We start from the raw sequence: 24,440 nt of genomic DNA, 5'->3' as shown, positions 1-24,440 counted from the left end.
GCGCTGCCTTTCCCTCCGGGGATCCTCCCAACCCAGGGGTCAAACCCAGGATTTCCGCATTACAGGCGGAGTCCTTACCATCTGAGACACCGAATACCTACTAAGATGAAGACAGGCATGTTTCAGTACTCACCGATTACATCCCGAGTTTTTAAACACTAAAGAAACTCTTGCATACATGCACAAAAAAACGCGAATTAAAATAGCTCACAGTAGATTTGTTCATAATGGCAAAAAAATTCAAAACAACTCCAAAGTCAATCAACAAATATATCAATATATCAATTCTCTTGTGTATTCAGACCAAGAAATACTATACATGAAAAGAAATAACTACAGGTATAGCCAACATGGATGCATCTCAACAAGAAAAATATGGATTGAAATAAGTCACTGTGTATTAAAAGACATATAGAAGAATATTCACAGCAGCAGCACTCAGAATAGCTCGAAACTGCCCAAATATCCATTAATACCACCTGACCCAGCTGGCAGATCCTCCTCCCAGAAGCCTCTCTGGTCTCCAGAGTACCACTCTCTGGGTCTTTCTGCTATGCCTCCATACACTCTTCACTGCCCCCTCTACCTTCCCCAGACATCTCAACATCGGAAGTACCTACTGCTGAGACACGAAACCTTTTCTCTTTTCTATATCCGCTCCCTAGGAGAGCTCATCCTTTCCCATAACTTTATGTACCATTTACAAATTTATGATTTCAAGTTTTATCCAGGTCCAGCCCAGCTCTCTCCCCTGAACGGCACACTTGGATCGCCACTGTCTTTCTGACACTCCACCTTGATGTCTAACAGGCCTCTCAAATTTAATATTGCCAAAATCGATCTTCTCATTTTCCACCCCAAATCTGCTCCATTGGTAATTGTTCCCATGTCAGTTAACTACAGCTCCACACTTTCAGCCGCTTAGGAAAAAAACCTGGAGTCACCTTTAACCCTTCTCTTTTTTGTCACAGCCCCATCTCCTGTGTAAGCAGATCCTGTGCAGCAAGCACGTGTCACCCTTCCACCACCGCGCCCTGGCCCACACTGCCCTCAGCAGCAACAGCTTCTTGAACGGTGCTGGGCTCCCTTCTCTGCCCCATGCTCACTACTCCCTCCCACAGTTCTGTTCTCAACATAGCAGCCAGAATGATCCTTAGGGAGTGGAAACCAGTTTACAGCATGCCTCTGCAGCAAACTCTCCAATGGCTGGTCCTCCAGCTCAGAGTACAAGCCAAGCAGCTATGAAGCCTCTGCATAATCTGCCTCCCGTTCACTCCCTCCATGGCCTCATCTCTCACAAGGCAGCAATTCTTGTTCCTTTTGTTCATCTCCAGTGCCTAAAAGAGTGCTTGGCACCTAACAGGGGCTCATTAAATAACTGCTGAATGAATGGAACCATTTAAGTGCTGAGAATTGTGCCTGGCACCTCATTATGGCTCAGTAATTAGCCATGATTACCATTATTTCCGAAGGGTTGATGTGATGGAAAGGACACTCACAGAAACTCATCTCTTAATTTCTGCTAGTTCAGAAAAGGGCCCAGCCAGGATATACCTACTTGCTAATTCCTCTTTGCTGGCAGCACTCCCCTCTTCTTCAGATGGTTCTGCAGCAGTCTCTTGGCTGGGCTCTTTAACTCTTTCATCAGTGAGAAGGCTGACGGCCTGGGTGATGTCACCATTACTGGCCTAAGAGGAGGGAAAAAAACAAATTTCAAAAGTCAAACATCACGGCATTTAAAATAAACAGCAAGTGAGTTTGGGGGTTATAACTCCTTACTATCCTGGTGTCATACTAAATCTAGATATAATTCTAGGATATACGGTAGGAAACGTGAAGCGATGCCATCACACTCCCAGGTACAGGAAGGGAGTGGCATGGGCTGATTCCCCACAACACGCAAACAAGAATGAAACCTCACTGCTTTGGATACTTCTCCTCCCAACTGCACAATGGCTAAGGCATGATGTATCAGACTCCAAATGAATCAGCCCCTACAATAAAGGTGCCAGTCAGTCATCATATTCTCTAGTGGTGGCCATATTTCTATTTCGTTTTAACTTTTTAAACTTTCCTTAGGTAAAAATTCTAACGTATACAACAGAAGTGGGAACATATAACTGAATCCCAAGTGCCCATCACTTGACTTCGATAGTCACTGAGCCACAGTCAATCTTATTTTATCTCTTCTGCCTCCTCTCCCCCAGATATTCTGAAGCAAATCCTAAGCATCTTATTACATCATCATCATTCAACATTTCAGAATGTATCTTTAAAAAAATATACAACCCACAGTGTTATTCTCACACAAATCACCAGTTTAAACTGCCCTGACTCATTTATTTTTTAGTTTGAATCAGGATCCATAAAAGGTCCATACAGGGCAGTTAGTTGATATTTATCTCAAATCTCTGCAGAGTTCCCTGCACTGTCTCTTTCATCCTCAACTTTTTCTTGCTCTTATAATTTATAGGTTGAAGATACTGGGTCATTTGACCTCTAGAACTTCTGTCCCTATACATATGCACTTTCATTTTGGCATAAAAATAGCTTGGACTGACACAACTATGATATGAACAACTGTTCTAAAACCTGTTGACTCAAACAGGCCTTGAAACTAACCTTCAGAGCTTCATGAAGAAAAGAAGGGTCCTGAATGCCTGTGATTTCTCTCAGTTGATTTAACAGCATTTGGCAGCTCTGTATTTCAGAAACAAAATGAACATAAGACATGTGTCAATCAGAAAGTAAACCGGGATACATGTAACGAAGAGACATGAACATCTAGGGTAAACAGGCTTGAGAACTGCATTTCTTACTTTAAGAAACCAACAAGCTCCAAGCAACAAGGTACTGACTGTCAGACACACTGTGAAATGTCAAATGTATTACTCTTTTAAAAGCTTAATCACAGAAAATGCTTTTGATACTTGTGGAAGAAATACAAGTGACAAGTAAAACTACAAATGCATAAAACATTTAAATGTAACATTCTAGCCTTAATGGACACTTAAAGTGCCTCCTGTTTCTCTGTGAGCAGTGCGTAAGTAGGTCACTATAAGGAGTCCAGGGAATTTGCATGGATGTGAAGATGTGCTATTTTAAGCTGCACTGCACATGCCATTTGTGTGTGTCATTTTTCACTGACAATAAGTTTCTGATCATGTAATTAACAAACACCAACAACGTCACATTTGAAACTTTAGGTCTGATTGATTAAAAAGAAGTATAGATAAAGCTGGAATTTTCTGAATTACAAATAAAATTCCAGAGAGAATAAAGTATGGAGTGTTTTCTCTTCACTAATCTGAATCATGGCAAAACCTTCCGTGATATGAGATCAGTTTATAACCCCTTTCAGCCTCAAAGCCTTCACTAAGCATTTGGTCCTGTTTTGCACAAAGACAAAAGTTAACACAAAACACGTATTTACAAGTAAGCTCAACTTAAACGGTCGGTTGGCCCAAGTGAAGACACAGTGATCTTTCAGATGAATACTAAAAACGAAATAGTTCTAACTTAGTGCAGCCAGCAGAAATCTAATTTATACTATTCTTAAGGTTATCCTAGAATGAAGCCCCGAATCAACAGCTGATGTTGACCACTAACTATCTTTTGGTTAGTGCTGTGTCTCCAAGAGGCAGTCTAGTTCCCTGCCAGGTGTAAGAGAAACAGTATCCTCTGTTCTTCAACAGCTGAGGGCCCAATGCAACACTCAAGTATCACGAACTAGAAAAAACGAACTGAAACACCCCTGTGCAGTCCTCAGAAAAGCATCAACAGTCTTTCTGTTCTAGTCACAGGCCATGGTCATAGGCTCGAAATGGAACCCTACCCTGCTGAGCCCAGCAGTCCTGGAGGCTGGGCATCTGTCTCAGGCAGTCACTGCCTGGGCACTGGGAGAAGGACTTTTGCACTAAGAAGTGTCCAGAGCTAACCTTGGAAAACACTGAAAACACCCAGCATGTGATGTTTAGAAAAGTAATGCATCAAAAAGTCTGTTTTCAAATGAATCCTAATTCCGTGATCATACTGTGTTGCTGCTGCTGCTGCTGCTAAGTCGCTTCAGTCGTGTCTGACTCTGTGCGACCCCATAGAGGGCAGCCCACCAGGCTCCCCCGTCCCTGGGATTCTCTAGGCAAGAACACTGGAGTGGGTTGCCATTTCCTTCTCCAATGCATGAAAGGGAAAAGTGAAAGTGAAGTCGATCAGTCGTGTCTGACTCTTTGCAAGCCCATGGTCTGCAGCCTACCAGGCTCCTCTGTCCATGGGATTTTCCAGGCAAGAGTACTGGAGTGGGGTGCCATTGCCTTCTCCAGATCATACTGTGTAAAAGTGTGCAAATCTATATAGCTCAATCATATCCAATTTTCTAAAAAGTCCAAAATGACGTATCCAAAAAAGGATGGAATAACAACTGCGAAGGGGAAATGGGTAGTGTATCAGCCTTGAACTGGAACCAAGGAGAGAAGAGTGGGATAGACAGACACACCTTCACCTCAGACCACTCAGTGTTTCAACAAAAGACAATGCCAGGTGGAATAACAGCTCACTCACACCGCTTACTTCCCACCAGGTGCTGTTCAAAGCACTTCAGAGGTATTAACTCATTTATCTCTCAGAACAAACCTGTGAGAGACACACTGTGGCCGTCTGACAGAAGACTGAGGCACAGAGAGGTTGAGTAACTTACAGAAAGTTACTGCTAGTAAGGGTTGGAGCTGGGACTGGACCCCAGGCTGCCCGACCCCAGAGTCTGCACCCTAACCTCTATGCCATGCTGTATCTGAGAAGACGAAGAAAACAGGCAAAAAACGCCTACTTAATGCAAAACAATGCAAATATTTTATTCTTAAATTTTGACCTTGATCTTAGCAAGTTTCCTATTTTTATTTTAGCTGCCTTTACAGAAGCACAGTTTTGATTACTTAGTAGAACAATCAGTTCCAAATAAGCTACCATCAGGAGCTAGAGGTGTAAACACTAGAAGATACTGAATCTAAGGTGCCATCAGTTATAAAATGGTGTCACCAAAGAGAAAAACTGCTGCTCAACTATGACACAATACCTTCACGACAATCCTAGGAGACACATGACCTGGTCACATCAGCTTCTCGTAGCTCCAAAATGTCTCATTTATGTTGAGAAACACAAGTCACCCTGCTTCCAGGTGCATAGCCTGGCATGCATTAGGTAATTCTTTAGCATATTTCTCAGCAACAACATCAAAAAAGGCTTAAAACACCTACAGTATCTCCCTTTCTGAGGTCCCATGATGCATTCGATTGTAGTTTTGCAAGAAAATCTCAACTTGCAATCATTCCTCCAAAGACAAATATTTTACTTCACATAAAATCAAATCTGTACCCTGCTGTTCTGTTTCTATGCTTTTCTTCATAGTTTTTGTTTCACTGTTGAATCATAGTGTGATCTTTTTAAAGTCGTTTTAGACGGCAAGTAAACTAACCATGCAGTACCAACAGGGTGTGTAACCTGGCTGCCATGGTGGCAGGAAGAGCTATGACCAAGCCCACATGTGTGTAGACCATAAAAACTACACCACATGTGCTATGTGGAGGATGGTAAATTAAGGAGCATCTCAAGTTCAGAGATCTCAGAATGCCGAATAAGTGCTAATCAACGAAATACGGTATTCAAATGATAAGTAACTTACTAACCATTACATGTGGCCACAGGTTAAAGTCCCACTCCTCTGTCTCCATGCTGAAAGAGGTAGCAGCAGACATTAACACATCTAGAATACTCTCAGGAAAGGAAACTCAGGTTCCCTTTTTTTTTAAAGCTATTGGGCAGAGATGACAACGACATAAAATCATTCTGTGCAGCTCCAAGAACAGTGTTATACTCATCTCATCTCCCTCAAGAACTCTGTGTGTGTGCTAAGTCACTTCAGTCTGACTCTGTGTGACCCTATGGACTGTAACTTGCTAGGCTCCTCTGTCCTTGGGGATTCTCCAGGCAAGAATATCGGAGTGGGCTGCTCTGCCTCCGCCAGGGGATCGTCCTGACCTGGGGACCAACCCGCATCTCCCACGTCTCCTGCACTGGCGGCAGGTTCTTGACCACTAGTGCCACCTGGGAAGCCCCATACTATTCAAGGACTCCAGCCCCTTTATTCTCTGCCCTTTCTAACCTCCCATGCTGAGGGAACAAACGAGCCTGTAAAGGAATGGGACTTACTATCTTTACCTGCTATTTCTCCCCATGTAGACCTCTGTTTATATGTGAAATTCCTGCCTCCATAAAGACAAGAATCACACAACACACTACCTAATGTGAATTACCCACAGGACAGTGCTGTTCACAGTTGTAACCAACACTTATTGAACGCCTTTCTGTCAGGAACTTCGGATGCCTCATACATCATGTAATCCCTGAAACAACCCTAAAATAGTCAGGGATCATCTTCATTGTGCAAATTAGAAAACTACGGTTTATAAAATCAATTTTGTCATCAAATATCTTGATTAAATGATTACTCAAAAATAACCATTAAGATTCTGAACAGCACATTTCACAACGAATAAGCTATGCTATTGGCACACATGAACAAGTGCTATTACATGACTCAGTCCTATAAATATTTAGCTAAACCTAAACTCTCAGTGGCACCCACAACCCAAATCCTAATCAGGGCTTCCCGGGTACAGACAGTAAGGAATCCACTGCAATGTAGGAGACTCAGGTGCGATCCCTGGGCCAGGAAGATCCCCTGGAGTAGGAAAAGGCAACCCACTCCAGTATTCTTACCTGTACAATTCCATGGACAGAGGAGCCTGGTGGTATATCTGACATTTTAATTTTACAACAACAGACAAGCTAAGCTCATTGTGCATAGATAACTCACAGTTTCTCCTCAACTTCACACGAAATTGATTTAAATATTAACTTCACCATAACTATGATGCTACAAATAAAGCACACAGCCAACAAGAGACAAGACAAAGCCTGTGCTCTAGTCATAATGAAGTCAAATAACTGGCAAGAGCCAACAGGTCTGCATTTCCTTAACTAAATACAGATTATTTTCATAAAACAAAGAGCACTCTCTTTTCTTGCCCAGAGGCAGTAAAGAAAGACAGGCACACACAAATCTCTAGAAAGAGCTCAGCTACTCCATGGTTTTGGTGCAAAGCTTCTCTCTACTGAGGTTCTCTTACAGCAAAGATGGCAACTCACCTCATCATAAACAATAAACAGGATTATTTGCATGGTAAAAACATTAAGTTATCAAGTTTTGTAATAAACAACTGACCTAATCCTACTGCAACTAAATTAAAACTCCTTGATGAGCAAACTACTGCGATTACTAATCTCACAATCTTCAAAATACCCAGTTTAGCACTGTGACAAGGGTGCTTTCTAGATGATTCCATTCCTTCAAACAGGAATGCTATTTTCACCATTCTGATGCACACATTTACTGATCTCGATTATCTATTTTTACAAGGACATTTCTAAATTTAAAGCTAAGTAATTGATAAATGCTACTTTATTCCAAAGAAATACCAAGGTGTGCCTAATAAAATTCTCTCCAAAGTCAAAGATCTGGTTTTCTAATTTTAAAATAAACCTTAAATATCCAAGGAAAGCAAAGGGTAACTCTAGGAGTCAAAGAAAATACACAGCAGCAACTCCAGAAACCCAGACTATATAACAGAGTCTTAGCACAGTCTGAGACTGCCGCTAACCTTTCCAACTTCCACGGAAAAAGTCCGCAAAAGCCCTGCTATTTTTTCAATTTTTATTCCAGTAACAACTCTATGTTGGTACAATTTACTCATAACATGGAAATCTAAAGTGCCTCATGACTCCACAAATGACAAATAGCCATTTTTTTCTGGATAAAACTGAATCCCCTGAAATCGATAACTTATTTTAATGGTGCAAAACTTAGGTACATGATGAAAATCACTGTTACAGTTCATCAACTGGCTTAACGTTTTTAAAAAGCATTAAAAGCTTTTAAAAGTTAGTCAATCCTAAGTGGTTTAGAGGGGTATGAACTAATATTAAAAGCAAGGAAAAAGAACTAATCATTATTTACTCAAACTTTTTCATCTCTTTTGTCCACATTCACTGAGTAGAAAATTCTAACAGCACAAAATGATATAAAATGAAAGGGAAATTTCCCTGGTCCTTCCATCCAGTTCCATGTCCCAGGAGTAATCACTATTAATAGTTGCTGACATCTTTCAGCAACGGTCTATGCACACGAACGTCTTCTTTCATACTATACACGACGTCCTGCACCTTTTTTCCCCTTACTTTAGAATACACTAAGACAATATTTTTTCATTTCTTTAAATACATATATGCCTCAACCAAATACAGGAAACAGGTCCAGGAAACTAATATGACAAGGTCTTATGAAACGCATCTTCAAAAGTTTAAGAAAATGCCATTTAGCCATCTATTTGCTAAATGAGAAACTAAGAAAATACAGGAAAAGATATAGAAAGCAAGTTTACACACTTATAGTTTCAGAAACAAAATTCTATGTTATTATTAGATGGGCCTCAGTGTGTAGTTTCCATCTTTTATAAATAACAGGGACCAGAGAGGTGATGGAGAAGGCAATGGCACCCCACTCCAGCACTCTTGCCTGGAAAATCCCATGGATGGAGGAGCCTGGTGGGCTGCAGTCCATGGGGTCGCTAGGAGTAGGACACGACTGAGCGACTTCACTTTCACTTTTCACTTTCATGCACTGGAGAAGGAAATGGCAACCCACTCCACTATTCTTGCCTGGAGAATCCCAAGGACAGGGGAGCCTGGTGGGCTGCCGTCTATGGGGTCGCACAGAGTCAGACACGACTGAAGCGACTTAGCAGCAGCAGCAGAGAGGTGATGTGGGATGGGATTATGAACAGTTCTAAATGTCAGGATGAGTTTAGACTTGATCTAATGAACAACATAAAATCATTACAGGCTCTTCAGCAGGGAAGAAATGTGAGGGGCAAAAAAGGCATTTTAAAGGGATTAATCTATCACATGTTAACAGCTAGTTTAAAAGTGGTTAAAATTAGGAAAAGAAAGCTTAACCATGAGTTACAGAGCTACTGAATAAACCAAAGATGATGAAAGCAGTTGGAAGCTGGTAGGAAAAATGGAATGGTAGAGTACAGTCTATGGGTTTTTCCAATGGCTCAGTGAGTAAAGAATACACCTGCAATGCTGGAGACATAGGAGATTCAGGTTCGATCCCTGGGTTGGGAAGATCCCCTGGAGGAGGAAATGGCAATCCACTCCAGAATTCTTGCTGATAAATCCAATGGACAGACGAGCCTGGCAGGCTACAGGCCATGGGGTCACAGGGATAGACACAATTGAGCGACTAAGCACTAAGAGTATACTCTGTACATCTCAAAGAGTGAAGAGATGAAGCTTAGTCAAGTATTTGAAAATGGATGCCTAAGAGAATGTGACTGACAAAGACATAAAAAGAAACCATAAAAAAAATAATGTAGTATACCATACTAACACAATGAAGGGGGGGGGAGTCATTTTGATCAATGCAGAAAAAATACAACACATTTGATGATATAAATAATTGGGAAACTAGGAAAAGAACGGCATTTTCTCAATGTGATGAAGGACCTGTATTTAAAAAAGAAACTCAGTTAACATCATGCACAGTAGTGCAAGACTGAAAGAGTCCCCCTTAAAATCAGTATTAATACAAAGAAGGCCATTTTCACCAATGTTATTCAACATTATACTAGAAGTTCTAGCCAGAACAATTAGGCAAGAAAAATAAATAAAAGACACCTACATGGGAAAGGAAAAAGCAAAACTATCTCTATTTACAGATGACATGATATATAAAACACCAAAAAAATCCACTAGAGCTAATAAATAAATTCAGCAAAGTTGAAGAGCATAGGATCTATAGAAAAAAATCAGCTGTGTTTCTATACAGTAACAGTGTACAATCTAAACAGGAAATTAACAATTCCATTCATTATAGTTTCCAAAAGAATAAAACACTCCAGAATAAATTTAACCAAGAAGGTGAAAGATCTGTATACTAAAAACTACATAACACTGAGAAAAAAAGTAAAGGAAACTTTCATAAATGGAAGAACATCCAAGGTAATGGACGGAAAGACCGTATTAAGGTTCTCCAGAAAAACAGAACCAACAGGGCGTGAGTGTGTGTGTGAAGAAATCCTGTGTTCATAGTTTCCAGTATATGTGAGTTAAGAAATTTATTATTACAAATTGGCTCTTGGGATTTTGGAAGCTGAGAAGTTCCAAGATCTACACTGGCTGGAGAACCAGCCAATGGGGTCATTTTAACCTGAGTTGGAAGCCTGAGAACCAGGAAAGCTGATATAACTTTCAGTCTGAGGGCAAGAGAAGACCTGCACCCAATTAGGTAGGTAATGTTTCCTCTCTACCAGCCTTTACTGTTTAGGCTTTCGGTAGCTGGGATGAGGTCCAAAGACATCAGAGAGAGCAATCAGCTTTATTCACCCTACTGATTCAAATGCTAATCTCATCCAGAAGCACCCTCACAGACATAACCAGAATGTTTGACAAAATGTCTGGACACCTCCTGGTCTAGTCAAGCTGACACATAAAATGAACCACCACAAAGACTTAATATTAATACGTTAATACTACCCAAAGTGATCTACAGATTCAATGCAATGTAAAAAAGATCAATTCCAATGACCATTTTTACAGAAATGCTGACCATATCCATATGAAATCCATATGGAATTTCACAAGACGCTGAATAGCCAAAACAATATTGAACAAAGAGGACTCACTCACACTCTTAAGATTTCAAAAGTTACTGTGAAACTAGAGTAATCACGACAGTATAGTACTGGCATAAGGACAAGCAGATGGGCAAATGAATTGGAATTGGGAGTCCAGAAGAGAGTCATAATCTCTGGTCAACTGATCTTTAAGTTTTTTAAAAAATTCTATTATCTATTTATTGATTTAACTTCTGGCTGTGCTGGGTCTTCACTGCTGCACACAGGCCTTCTCTAGCTGCGGCAGGTGGGGGCTACTCCTCGTTGCAGCGTGCAGGTTTCTCTCTGTGGTGGCTTCTCTTGCTGCGGGGCACGGCCTCTAGGCGCGGGGCCTCAGTAGTTGTGGCGCGTGGGCTTAGTTGCCCTGTGATCTATGGGATCTTCCAGGACCACAGATGGGACCTGTGTCCCCTGCACTGGCAGGCAGACAGTTAACAACTGGACAACCAGGTTAAGTCCTGGTCAACTGATTTTTGATAAGGATGTCAAGACTATTTGATGGGGGAAAAAAAGCCTCTTCAAAAAATGGCATTCAGGATGGTATAAGCATAAGATTGACAGTATTTAAGAGCAAAATTTGCAACAAGTACTAAAGTAGCCATAGAGATTTAATGTAAGGTTTACAGAACATCATAATAATGCACTATAGGTACGTGATGTGATAAATATCAGAAGAGCAAACATATTGTAATATATACACTTACCCAAGGAACATGATGTACACTTTATGTTTACACACTCCACAAACAAAAACGGTGGTAGAACAACTAGATATACACTTGAAAAAGAATAAAGTTTGACCCCTACTTCACACAAGATTCAAAAACTAACTGAAAATGGATCAACATCTAAAGTCAAAGAGATAAAATTATAAAACTCTAACAAGAAAGTTAGAGGTAAATCTTCAGTATCTTGAATTTGACAATGGTTTCTTTTTATATTATCCCCAAAGCACAAGTGACAGAAGAAAAAACAGGTAAGTGGCGTTTCATCAAAATTAAAAACTTGTATGCAACAAAGGACATTATCAAGAAAGTGAAATGACAACCTACAGGATGGGAGTAAATATTTTCAAAACATAAATCTGAGAAGGGTCTAGTATTTCAGATTATATTAAAATTCTTACAATTCAAAAACCAAAGACAAATAAACCCAATTCAAAAACGGGAAAAGGACTGAAACAGACATTTCCCCAAAGAAGAGATACAAATGATCAATAAGCCTAAGAAAAGATGCTTAACAACAACTGCCATTAGGAAAATGCAAACCAAAACTAAATGAGATACCACATCATAGGCAAAGATGACTCCTATCAAACAAAGCAAAAATGGAAAATTACAAGTTTGGAGAGGATATGGAGAAACTGGAATCTTTGTGTGCTGCTGGTGGGAATGTAAAACAGTAAAGATGCTGTGGAAAAGTCCGACGGTTCTTCAAAACGTTATGTATAGAATTACCCTATGAGCCAGCAATTCTACACTTAGGTATATACCCAAAATAATTGGAAGCAGGTATTCAAATATTTAGGGCTTTACATGTGGCTCAGTGGTAAAGAATCCACCTGCAATGCAGGAGACACAGGTTTGATCCCTGGGTCAGGGAGATGCCCTGGAGGAGAGCATGGCAGCCCACTCCAGTATTCTTGGCTGGAGAATCCCAAGGACAGAGGAGCCTGGTGGCTACAGACCACGGGGTTGCAAAGGGTCAGACATGACTGAAGTGACTTAGCATACACTCAAATATTTGGACATGAATGTTCACAGAAGTACTACTTGCAAAAGCCAAAAGGTGGGAAAAACTCCAATGTCCACCAATGGAAAAATTACATCTCACATCAGGTAAGATGTAACAGATATATCTGTTATTCAGTCACTCAGCCGAGTCCAATTCTTTGCAACCCCATGGACTGCAGCATGCCAGGCTCCCCTGTCCTTCACTATCTCCTGGAATTCACTCAAACTCCTGTCTATTCATGATGGCAATGCCATCCAACCCATCTCATTCTCTGCCGACCCCTTCTCCTCCTGTTTTCAATCTTTCCCAGCATCATAGTCTTTTCCAATGAGTCAGCTATTCACATCAGGTGGACAAAGTATTAGAGCTTCAGCATCAGTCCTTCCAATGAATATTCAGGGTTGATTTCCTTTAGGACTGACTGGTTTGATCTCTATGCTATCCGAGGGACTCTCAAGATCTTCTCCAGCACCACAGTTCAAAAGCATCAATTCTATCCAAGGGACTCTCAAGAGTCTTCTCTGGTACCATGGTGCAGAAGCATCAATCCTTCAGTGCTCAGTCTTTTTTACGGTCCAACTCTCACATCTGTACATGACTACTGAGGTTATTGATATTACTCCCGGCACTCTTGGTTCCAGTTTGTGTTTCATCCAGCCCGGCATTTCGCATGATGTACTCTTCATATAAGTTAAATAAGCAGGGTGACAATACAGAGCTTTGACATACTCCTTTCCCAATGTGGAACCAGTCCATTGTTTCATGTTTGGTTCTAGAGCTGAGTATCAGCCATTATTGAAAGGAATGAAGTACTGATACATGCTATAACTTGGATAAACTTCAATAAACTAAGTGAAAGACACAATACACAAAAGGTCACATATTATACGATTCCATTTACATGAACTATCAGAACAGGTAAAACGCAGAGACAGAAAGCAGATCAGTGTGGCCAGCAGGGAGAGTGGAGGGGAAATGGGGAGGGACTGCTTGGTAGAATTCGGTTTTCTTTTGGGGTGATAAAAATATTTTGGACCCAGACAGAAGTGGTGGTTCTGCAATGTTGTGAATATACTAAATGTATACTTTAAAATATGTAATTTATATTATATGAATTTCACCTCAACTGAATAAAAACTGAGCTTTGCATATGTACATGCATACACACAACAAAAAAGAAAAAAGACACCAGGAAAGTACTAACTTGGGCAGGAATATTGGAAAAAGGAAATATTTTCTTAGGATATCTCAAATTTAACCTACCAACCATTATGTAGCAGCTGCTAGCATCTATTCACACAGATCTTTAATCTGGCTATGAATGTCTGGCATTTTGACCTCTGTGTTTATTAGAAAGCCTTGATGGTGGCAATAGCACCAGGTAGCCCCGACTGCACCACACATTAGCCTCTGGGTAAATTTCAACTTTCTTGAGCATCAATTTCTACAGCTGGAAAATAAAGTATACCATAAGCTTTGACAGCACAGGTGTGACTGTGAAATGAAGTAATGGGTACAGGAATTGTTATTAAAATGAAAAAATGAGTTTTTAAATGTAAAATACTGTGATCTGTCCATCTTAACAAAATTCATCTACAGATTATAGTAAAAATACTGATATCCTAGAAAAATAATTGCCTTTGCCAGGGTTTTAGTTTTATTACTTACTAGTTGGGTCACTTTGCAAATTCTGCTTCACACTAAATTTTATTTCATAGAGTTGCTATATGGGTTCAATGAGAAATATATGTTAAAGTGCTCCATAAATTGTCAAGGTAGTCAAAAAGTTTGGTTCTAGAGAGACATGTACTGCAGCAGGCAAAGTCAGAATGGCATGAAGTCTCACCTATGCCATGCTGCGTGTGCTCAGTTGCTAAGCCATCTGACTCTCTGCCACCCTATGGACTGTAGCCTGTAGTCCCGCGAGGCTCCTCTGTCTGCGGGACTTTTCAGGCAAGAATACTGGAATGGGTAGCCATTACCTTCTTCAGGGGATCTTCCCGACCCAAGGCAGGAACGCTGCTTCTTCTGCCTTCATCTCCTGCATTCACAGGCTGATTCTTTATCATTTGAGCCACCTGGGAAGCCCCTCAACCGTGCTACTTAGAATTTATTCTTGAGTGAGTCATTTTTTCAAATGCAATACAGAGACAGACTTTGGTTTAAAATTTTCTTATTAGGACCTTGTAAGTTATATTAATATCTGAGGCTGAGTTTTCCCACAGTAATAAGACATAATAATTCATACCTTATAGGGTTTTTATAAAGATTAAAAATGTACCAAAAACTGGCATATGGCAGATGCTCTAAGTATGTATTTACAGGGCTGGTACAGTAACTGTGGGAAAAGGAGTGAGGCAGCAAATGTTTATCTCAAGTAGAAATGCTCAAAAAGCATTTGGAAAAAGAGGAGTTGAAGTCGTCTGCAATTTGGGATCAGACATGCAGATCTGGAAGCAGTTAATAAAAGGACAGTAACAACAAAGAAAGCAAAGGTTCGCCCCTAGCAGAGAAGAAATGTAGAAAAGCCAGAAAAATAAAGGCCTCAGGGCCTTCCTTGGTGGTGCAGTGGCTGGGACTCTGAGCTTCCAATGCAAGCGGCCCAGGTTCCACCCCTGGTCAGAGAACTAGATCCCACATGCTGCACGTCACAACTAAAGATCCTGCGTGCAGCTAAGACCCAGAGCAGCCAAATACATACACACGTGCATACAAACACACACACATGAAGCACGGGGCCCAAAGGTCCCAGGGCAGAGGGCTCAGGAAGTACAGTAGCAACACTGGGCACACTTACCAGGACACGGAACCAAAGCCTGAGGCCAGGGTTCTGCCACAGACTGTGATCACGAATAAATCAACTCCTAAACCAGTTACTATATTTGCAAAACCAAGAAAGCTGTAGTAGGGGATTTCCCTGGTGATGCAGTGGATAAAAATCACCTGCCAATGCAGGGGACAGAGGTTTGATCCCTGGCTCAACAAGATCCCACATGCCACTGAGTAGCTAAGCCCGAGTGCCACAACTACTGAAGCCCTGGCACTCTAGGGCAAAGGTGCAGTATGGAATTCCTTGGTGGTCCAATGGTGAGGACTTGGCACTTTCACTGTTAAGGGCACAGATTCAATCCTGGGTTGGGAACTGCTGCTGCCGCTAAGTCGCTTCAGTCGTGTCCGACTGTGTGCGACCCAATAGTCGGCACTGGAGTGGGTTGCCATTGTCTTCTCCAATGCACGAAAGTGAAAAGTGAAAGTGAAGTCACTCAGTCGTGTCCGACTCTTTGTGACCCCATGGACTGCAGCCTTCCAGGCTCCTCCGTCCATGGGATTTTCCAGGCAAGAGTACTGGAGTGGGGTGCCATTGCCTTCTCCGTGGTTGGGAACTAAGATCCTACAAACTTGTGCAGCACGACTCCATCCCTCCACACAAAAAAGAGAAAGCTGTAGTACATAAATTCAAACATCTTTTCCAGGGCTAGTTTTCATAAAAGTTATAAAATGATGTCATCAGTTCAGAACCGAGGGCTTACTGTGGTACATCTGTGATGAGACCATGGTGAATGATTCAAGAAAACACGCTGGAATTTTTTTGTAAAAAGCAGAACAGTTGGTAATAACTAGCAACAAAATCAAGAGCCAAAATAACTATCAACCAAAAAGTGGCCATGAAAAATCATCACAAATCAAACCATGAAAATGGAACTTGAGAAAGAATTTGAATAAGCAAGGATGTAGAAAGAACTAGAACTAAAAGGTCACTGACCTGACTAGAAGGTGATTAGTCACTGGTCACCTCCAAGAGATCCATTTCACTTGCTACTAAAGCCTACTGCTGGCAAGGCTCTCGTTGGGTGCCCTCGGAGATGTTGATCACATAAAACCACTCACTGCCCTACAATCTAATCTTCTGTTGCCTGGTCAGCCTCTCTGTAGGCCTGTGGGCAATCAGCCCTCATCCTGCTGGAGCCTAAGTGATCCCCAGAGTCACCTGCTAACTGGGCTTTTGCAAAGTTGCTGCTGCACCTCAAGTAAAATCTGGGAACCAACTCACTTCGGCATGGGGAGGGGGGGCCTCCTACCAGCCAAGAGCTAAACCTTGCCTAGGTCTGTATTTTTCAAATTATCCACAAGGAGCTGGAATTACATTGTAACTGGAAAACTGTTTTAGAGAAGAAACAGGTGGACTTACAAGAAAGTAAACAAAATGAAAGATAGTAAACAAAATTAAAGAACAAGGCAGACAATTTTGCTATTGTTGCTATTTTGTTTGAGGATTGAGGAGGAGTGTGCATAGCTGAAGGGAAAATGGGAATCCTTTGGAGCAGAAAATTGATCACTTTCACAAAGTTTATCACCCAGGGATCTTGTCAAAAAGCGATTCTGATTCTGCAAGTCTAGGGTGGAGGCCCAGACAGTGGTATGTTGATTTGTCCAGCCTACTTATTGCCTTAGTAGAAATATTTCAACTGAGATTTCAAGCTACTAACATGAAGTCATTGAACACAGAGTTGGGAAGAAATGTATACAGTCACCTGGAGAGGCAGTACAAGTACAAGCTGGCTCCAGCACACCCAAATTTCTACATTTCTGACAAACTCTTAGGTGATATGGATGCTACTGGTCCATGGACCATATCCTGAGTCTCAAGGGCGCAGAAGGCAGTGAAGGTACCTGGGAATTAGGCTAGGATAAAGAAGATGAAAGAAAACTTAGGCGAATGAGGAGAAACATCATCTAAACCAGGGTTTCTTAAGCCCCATTGACATTTTGGGCCAGACAACTTCTTGTTTTGGGGAAGGGGGGGCTCTCTGTACACTGCAGGATATTTAGCAGCATTCTTGGCTTCCACTCACTAGATGACAGGAGTATTCTTCCCTAGGAGTCACAATCAAAAAGGTTTCTAGATACCACTGATTTAGATTCATCTCTAAAAGAGGGAAGAAGGGAAGAGTACATCTTCCACTAAGAGAAAAGATTCTGAAGGGGGGAGGACCCCAAGCATGAGGCAGAGAGCTCTTTAGGTATCAGTTAGCTCGTTCAAGTAGAAAGGAAGATAATCTATTGAGAAAGACTGCAATGAGAACTGAAAATTTAAAACATCAGGAAGAGAGTTCTACAGACTAACAGGTTCTAACCCAAGACCATGAGTCCATCAACTAAGAAGTAGGATCAGAGATTTCTTGAGCTCTTGGGAGTTAGAAGTCCCTGGGTTCAACCTTGGCTGTACCCTTTACTAGGTAAGTAACCTTGTGCAAATTATTTAACAAGAAATAAGAAAACTTCTTGAAGCTGTCCTAAGTACTGAGATAATATGTTAAGTTGTGAGCACAGTCTGGCATATAGTACATGATCAATCAAGGTTATCTACTACTACTATCAGCATCATTATTCTCCTTGAAAAATATGTTTCATCTGGCTATTGCTTTAAATTTCTTTGATGAAAGAAAACACATGGCAAGATCTTGCCTGGTGAGGTGTTACTTGTCAATGGGTTTTATAAATTTACTAAAAGTACTGTGTGAGTAGCAACTGTTTGTAGCTGGAGGCATGAGAGCTGTGGATGCCAACCAAGCACTCACTCACTGATGTTCCAAAAATTACAAGTAATGAGACAAAATAAAAGAGTGTAAAACCAATAAATCAAAAGAAGGCACTAAATTTTCTCAGAAACAGGTTTTCATAGGGCTTCCGTTAGCAGGACACACGTGTGATGAGCCTTAGTATAGCTGCCAAGGTTGACAGGTTTGTAAGAGCCAATCTGACTTCAAATTACTTGTCCTACTGAGGTAGGAGACAGTGGGTCTCTGGGCTGGACACCTGGTGGTTGTTAAGTGGAGTAAAACTGAGCCTTTGTTCTCAACCAGACACTCGAAGGACAAAGCTAGTGGTAAAAGCTGAGTGCTGCTGAAGCAGAGATAAAGTGCCCGCTCCTGAGGTCAAGGAAGACTTCCCTGTCTGCACATGAGAAGGAATGCTTTTGGGGGTTGAAAAGGGAGGGGACCCCACTCCATAGTAAGTGTGGACATGCACCCACAGGCCTCTACAGTGGGAACTGTCTCAGCAAAAAGTTGCACACGCATCTTGGGCAGGATCCATAGGCCAGTCAGGCATGGACAGAGAAACAAGATAATCGGTCAGAGGTAAACAAAGACCTGGAAGGACAGTCCTACATAAATGATTTACATCACCTCCTCCTCATCCCGGACGACCGCACATCTCTCTGGGCGTGTCTCTGAATGCCTGTGCTCCTCTGCAGGTGTGCGTCGCTGCCTGACTTCTGACTTATGGCACCGCTCCTCATTAGAGAGGATGCCCACACGCTGTCCGGTGTGTATCTCCGCCCTGATTCTGAGCTGGATAAACAAGCGCTTTTCCTGTGTGCTCTCCCATATATTGTGCTGTGTCTCTAATAATAAACTTTGTATCTGTTTTTATATGTTTTGCCTCCTTGAAATATTCTTGCTTCAAACAGGGCCAAGAGCCAGCGCCACTTTGACTCTAGCCTCTAGCCCTTGGTGGTCCAGTGGCTAGGACTCTTGGTTTTCATCCAGGTTGCTGCTAAGTCACTTCAGTCGTGTCTGACTCTGTGTGACCCCATAGACGGCAGCCACCAGGCTCCCCCATCCCTGGGATTCTCCAGGCAAGAACACTGGAGTGGGTTGCCATTTCCTTCTCCAATGCAGAAAGTGAAAAGTGAAAGTGAAGTCACTCAGTCGTGTCCGACTCTTCGCGACCCCATGGACTGCAGCCTACCAGGCTCCTCCATCCATGGGATTTTCCAGGCAAGAGTACTGGAGTGGGGTGCCATTGCCATCCAGGTTACCCAGGTTTAATTCCTAAGCAGAGAACTAAGATCTCTCTTCAGGACTGCTCAATGCTTTCCCTCCGAGAGCACTACAGTAACAGTAAACGCTGCTGCTGGGTTTTCATCTAAGTCAAGAACTGATTTAAATGGTGCATGCTAACTCGCTTCAGTCTCGTCCGACTCTTCGAGATCCCATGGACTGTAGCCCGCCGGGCTCCTCTGTCCATGAGATTCTCCAGGCAAGAATACTGGAGTGGGCTGTCATGCTCTCCTCCAGGGAATTTTCCCAACCCAGGGATCGAACCTGCATCTCTCAAGTCTCCTGCATTAGCAGGTGGATTCTTTACCACTAGCGCCACCTGGGAAGCTGCGATTTAAATGGTACCTACCTCTTTTAGACTCAAGTGCAGACTGAGAACAGATTTCAAGAGTACTGCGTTTTCGTCCCACTCAAGTTCTTTGAGGCTATAACAGATTCTGCCTGTACCATGTACGCTGACCAATAAGGGAAAGGAAGCACTCTAAGTTTTAAATAGCTGCTGAGTGTCAGGGGAGGAGAGCTCCCCTCAATTAGAACAATTCAAGATCCTTTAAGGACAATAAAGAATTGCTTCACAGAATTTAAAATAGAGTTCATTCTAACATGAAACTTAAGATGAAGAAAATACCAAAATTTTTCCTCTGAGATGGGAAAGGTACTTCTCATATAAGACTCCTTCATTCTAGCCTGCTAACTTCAGGCATTTTACATTAGAAAAAACCAAAAGGGCAAACATTATCAAGCATTCCAAGCTTATCATCTGTCTGTATGGGGCGAATCGCTGGGAAGAACAGTAAATGTCACCACTCTGCAGGTTGCCAGGAATCAGGTCCTCCAGCCAGCCACAGCCACTGGAGTTCCAAAGCTTTCCAAAAATAGCTATGACTTATATACAAGTGTTCATAAAACACCTCACACATGAACGCTTAAACCGAGAAGGCTGAGACAGTGGTCATCTCTCAAACTGCGGCAGAGGTAAATGCAGTTGCTGCTGACCAAAAGGCACATGGTCTCAGCCAACAAATTTAAATATGACTTGCTCTCCCTTAAAATAACATGACATCTCAAAACTAAGATTTTCCCACCTGCTTTTAAGTCACTGTCCTTTAAACAAACAGAACTGATTTGTGAAACGAGAGAAAATCCTGACTCACATTCCAAGGGTCATTTGTAAACGCCTAACAATATTTCTATTAGAAATCAACACATGAAACACCATTTGCGTACTTTCATTTTAGAGCCCAGGACCTGGAGGTATCTTTTACTACAGGAATTTAAAAAGGAAGTGCGGTCACTTTATACTCCATTGGTCTCTTGAGTGTCCGAAGAGGGGGGAAAAAGGAGGCGTAAAAGGTTTCTCACATGGAGGTATCTGACAGCTCTGTACTGTAAATAGATAGTTTATGAAATTCCTCACTTCCAAACTCGCATTTAAATACTTCCCATTCTGTCTTGAAAAAGTGCACCACTTGACGGGTGACAGGGTAGTGTTAAGTTAGAACATTCCAAAGTAACATTAGAAGACATTCTCAAATTGCCCACTTCCCAAGGTTTTTTTTTTTTTTTTTTTTCACAGACATTAGCCTTTTTTCTCTCAAACCAGTGTTCTTTTCCTCTCACCTTCTTAGCCCAGAAACCCCTGTATTGATTTCAATCTTCTTAGATACTAGGACTAGGAAAGCATTATCAGCATACCTTCTATTCATCACGGTGTTCCTCCCCCTTCCTTAACAATCTACAGTGATGAATGCAGTAACTGGGGAGGCTGCTTTCTGCTTAAAAATATGGGGGGTGGGGAGGGAAATGTAGAAGGTAGGAAGTGGTAACAAGGACCCTTGGTCTTTCACACGGTGTAGATAAAATCCTCGCTTTAACTTAGATAACTTCGGTCTGCTTTAGACTCTTAAAACAGCACTGCCCTAAAACGGATTCGGAAAAAAAAAAAAAAAAAAAATTCAGCAAAGCCGCCCCTTTCCGAAGTTTCGCGGGGGCCAGGAGCGCTCTCTTTAGAGATCCCTGATGCAGACAGCAGCCCACGTCCAGCCCTTTATTTTTGATATCCCAAATTAGCTAATCTCCCTCGAACTTCAGCCCGTCTCTGGACCCCAAGAAGAGTCCTCAATCTCTGCGAGCGAGCCTTGCAGAGACTTCAGCTTCCTCCCGGAGCCCCGGTGCTCACCCCGGCCGGAGCACTGCCCTCGCCCCCGCCGGGCCCGGGCGCCCTCCGCAGCCCCGCGCCCCATCTCCGCAGGCCCGCCCGCCTGCGCCCCGCGCGGCTCCCGCCTGGGCCCCGCACCCCTACCCCGTGGGACCCGGAGCCCGCCCCCCGGTTCGCGCTCGCCGCCGCGAGGCCCACCGAGCCGTGGCGGTCGGTCGCTCCGGCCGCGTCGTCCTGCTGCAGCTCCGCAGTCATGGCCGAGACGCCCCTCCGTGGGTCACCCTCCTCCCGCCGCCGCCGCCGCCGCCGGCCCAGCCTCGCCGGAGGAGGAGGAGGAGGTGAAGGAGGAGGCCCCGCCTCCGCCCTCCACCCCACTCGAGCCCCGCCTCCGCCCCGCCGCGCGCCGGAGGCTCAGCCCACACGCTCTGCCCCCGGCCTGCGCGCGCACGCGAGGCGCGCGGCCGCGGGCCGAGCTGCTCTGCGTGCTCCCGCGTACGCCGGGCTCTGACCCCGCGCAGGCCACGTGACCCCGGCCCCGCCCGTGCCTAACGGTCAGCTTGTACGTCCGTCGGGCGGTCTGCGGCCCGGAAGTGGTGGTGCCGATCCGGGACCCTCCTTTCCCAAGTCTCTTTCTCCGGTGTCGGCCCTCAAAACCTCCTCATTTTTCGGACTCACCGCCGGCTCAAGACTCCTCACAGACGAGTTAAAGCTACTCCCTGTTTTGGGAACCTGTCTTAGGGAACGGGTAATAGAGGATGCCCTACCTCACTGGAGTCGTCTCCAAGTCCAGTGACGCGAAAAAATGCTTCGTCCTGAAGAAAAGGGAAGACTGAGACTCGACGGAGTGGGCAGACGTCCAAATAACTAACTGAACGGACCAGAACTTGTGTTCACTGATGATTGGGGAGGTACCCTGACACCGACCTGGGCCTGGGGAGCAAGAATCGCCACATTGTCCCATTTTAGATTTTCTGACGTTCAAACTAAAATTTCATAGTATTTTGTTAAGCTTGAGCCGGATACATATGATGGCATATAAAGAGCTAAGGTGCCCTCAATTTACTTTCAACAATTTGGTGGAAATGGTAACTGCTAAACCCCACTTCACATTCAAATGTACCACTTGGCTGTTCCAAATCTGTGTGGAGGCTGGGTAGGGAAGGATCTTTTAGGGCGTACAGCTGATATCGTTGCCCTGGTCAAAGCCCTTGGGCAGCACCTTCAGTGTGAATTTTATGTGGATGGTGGCCTTTCCTGTGCCCCTGGCATTGTTGTCCATGTGATTGTGATGTTGCACCTGTAGGCCTTCCTAGTCTGCATGTGAGCAGTTTGAGGCAAAAGGAAACAGGTACAGATCAGGTGCGTCTCCCATGGGAGACCCGATTATTCTCAGGAGCCTGGGCCATGACTGTTGCTACTTCCTTCACCTGGAGCCCTTGCCTGGCAGGTCGGGTGTGTATTTATGTCTGATGGTTGTAGGACTTTTTATGCTTGTGGCTTTGTCTTTTTTTTTTTTTTTTTCCTCATGTGTAATCCTGTGTTCCTGGCCTCAACTTGGAGAGGAGGGAGTCATTGCAAAACAAACTGATTTCTCAGTCCAGTTTATTTGCAGCGTTGTGTACTTATACATTGCTCCTAGAGCAGCTCCTATGTGCCTTTGCAATTTTTAGGAAATTGCTTATTTAATGTGTTTAAATGAGCTGGAAACTCATAAATCTTGTTAATGAAATATTTCCTTAAAAGACCACCAGAGATCTGTACTCCTATATCTGAAAGATGTATGTACAACCGTTTGGTAAATAGAGGTCTCTTGAGTTTTGAGTAAACGTCTTTCTGCTATATGGTTCTAAACAGTGCTCCGAATGTAATAAATCTGATAGAATCTGAGAGCTGTATATGTGGTAAATCCTCTTAGCCCCCTTGGGTTTAACTACCGCCTGATCCCAGACATGGTGATCAGCTAGAGACATCCTGTCCAACCAGAGTATTTAATGACCACTGTATATCATTGCTTTGCCATGAGTTGTCAATCTTTATGGTGATCATATATCAAAAGTAGGTATCTTGGAAAGTGCTGTCACTACAGAAAACCCCTTCTCATTTTCCCTTAAACCCATACTTGAAGCTCCAGATTAATTGCATTATTAGTTGATAATCCTCAAGAATATTCAGAAAAAAAAAGAAATAATAACAAGCAATAGCAAATACTTGTTTAAAAAGGGAATCATTTCCAGAGTATTTTCCCAAAGGAAAAAATTGAAAAAAAATGTTCCTTTCCTGGAAAAGTTTTTGTCCCAATGCTGGATTATTTTCTGGATCAGTGGATTTATACTTCTGCTTCTGATTTACCTCAATTCCAAGGGTATAGTTTCTTTTAATAAAATGATCCCACTTCGGTGTTACTGAATACTAGTTTGGAGCTTGTGTGGGCTAAATGAGAATGAAGGGGAAATGTTAGAATAAGAAAAGCGAAAAGGAAACAAAGATGTTTACATATATTTCATCTCTGCTTCACCCTGTGAATAGTTTTGCCACTGGCTTCAGAGCAACTGGATTTGAAAGCTGCTGGCTGAGGCTGATTGACAGGTGTGAATGTTTTTTGAGCTATGAATTCCTTTCCTGGAATGATCTGGTCGGGAATGTCCTTAAGAGCCAGCTTCTCAGCAGTTAGGAAATGGTCTTTCTTACTATGGAGGAAAGAATATGGATATTTCTGTTACAACCCCTAGATAAAAGAGTTGGATGATGTATAAGGTTAAATATAGATGTTAAAAAATATTTGAGGAAAGGCTTTCATTTTGCCAGTCAATAAATGGGTTTCCAACCTTTGTGAAATGTATACTGTAGGCAGTGTAGTTTGTGGAGAAGTGAAACAACTTTCAGTGAAATTAATGAGTTCATTTTATAATAATT

At 42.7% G+C, this 24,440-nt stretch overlaps 1 protein-coding gene across 12 annotated transcripts in view; it reads right to left on the bottom strand.

The window, feature by feature from the left end:
- USP28 (ubiquitin specific peptidase 28) overlaps positions 1-21,877 on the bottom strand; it is a 65,444-nt gene extending 43,567 nt beyond the window's left edge. For 9 of the 12 annotated variants that reach the window (XM_070384184.1, XM_070384188.1, XM_070384190.1 and 6 more), the window contains exons 1-3: positions 21,672-21,691; positions 2,623-2,700; positions 1,559-1,688 (exon numbers count right to left, since the gene is read on the bottom strand). In XM_070384184.1, coding sequence (XP_070240285.1) covers positions 1,559-1,688; positions 2,623-2,691 — 199 coding nt within the window. In that variant the 5' untranslated portion in view covers positions 2,692-2,700; positions 21,672-21,691. Of the gene's footprint in view, positions 1-1,558; positions 1,689-1,921; positions 1,941-2,622; positions 2,701-21,671; positions 21,693-21,725 lie in introns of those variants that run through there. The other 3 variants (XR_011467066.1, XM_070384187.1, XM_070384195.1) reach the window with 3 other exon arrangements.
- Positions 21,878-24,440: the final 2,563 nt, after the last annotated feature.

Source organism: Bos mutus, chromosome 15 (assembly GCF_027580195.1).
Source record: "Bos mutus isolate GX-2022 chromosome 15, NWIPB_WYAK_1.1, whole genome shotgun sequence".
Classification (NCBI taxonomy): Eukaryota; Metazoa; Chordata; class Mammalia; order Artiodactyla; family Bovidae; genus Bos; species Bos mutus.
The sequence above is the reverse complement of the archived record's forward strand: the minus strand, read 5'-3'. Positions and strand labels throughout refer to the sequence as shown.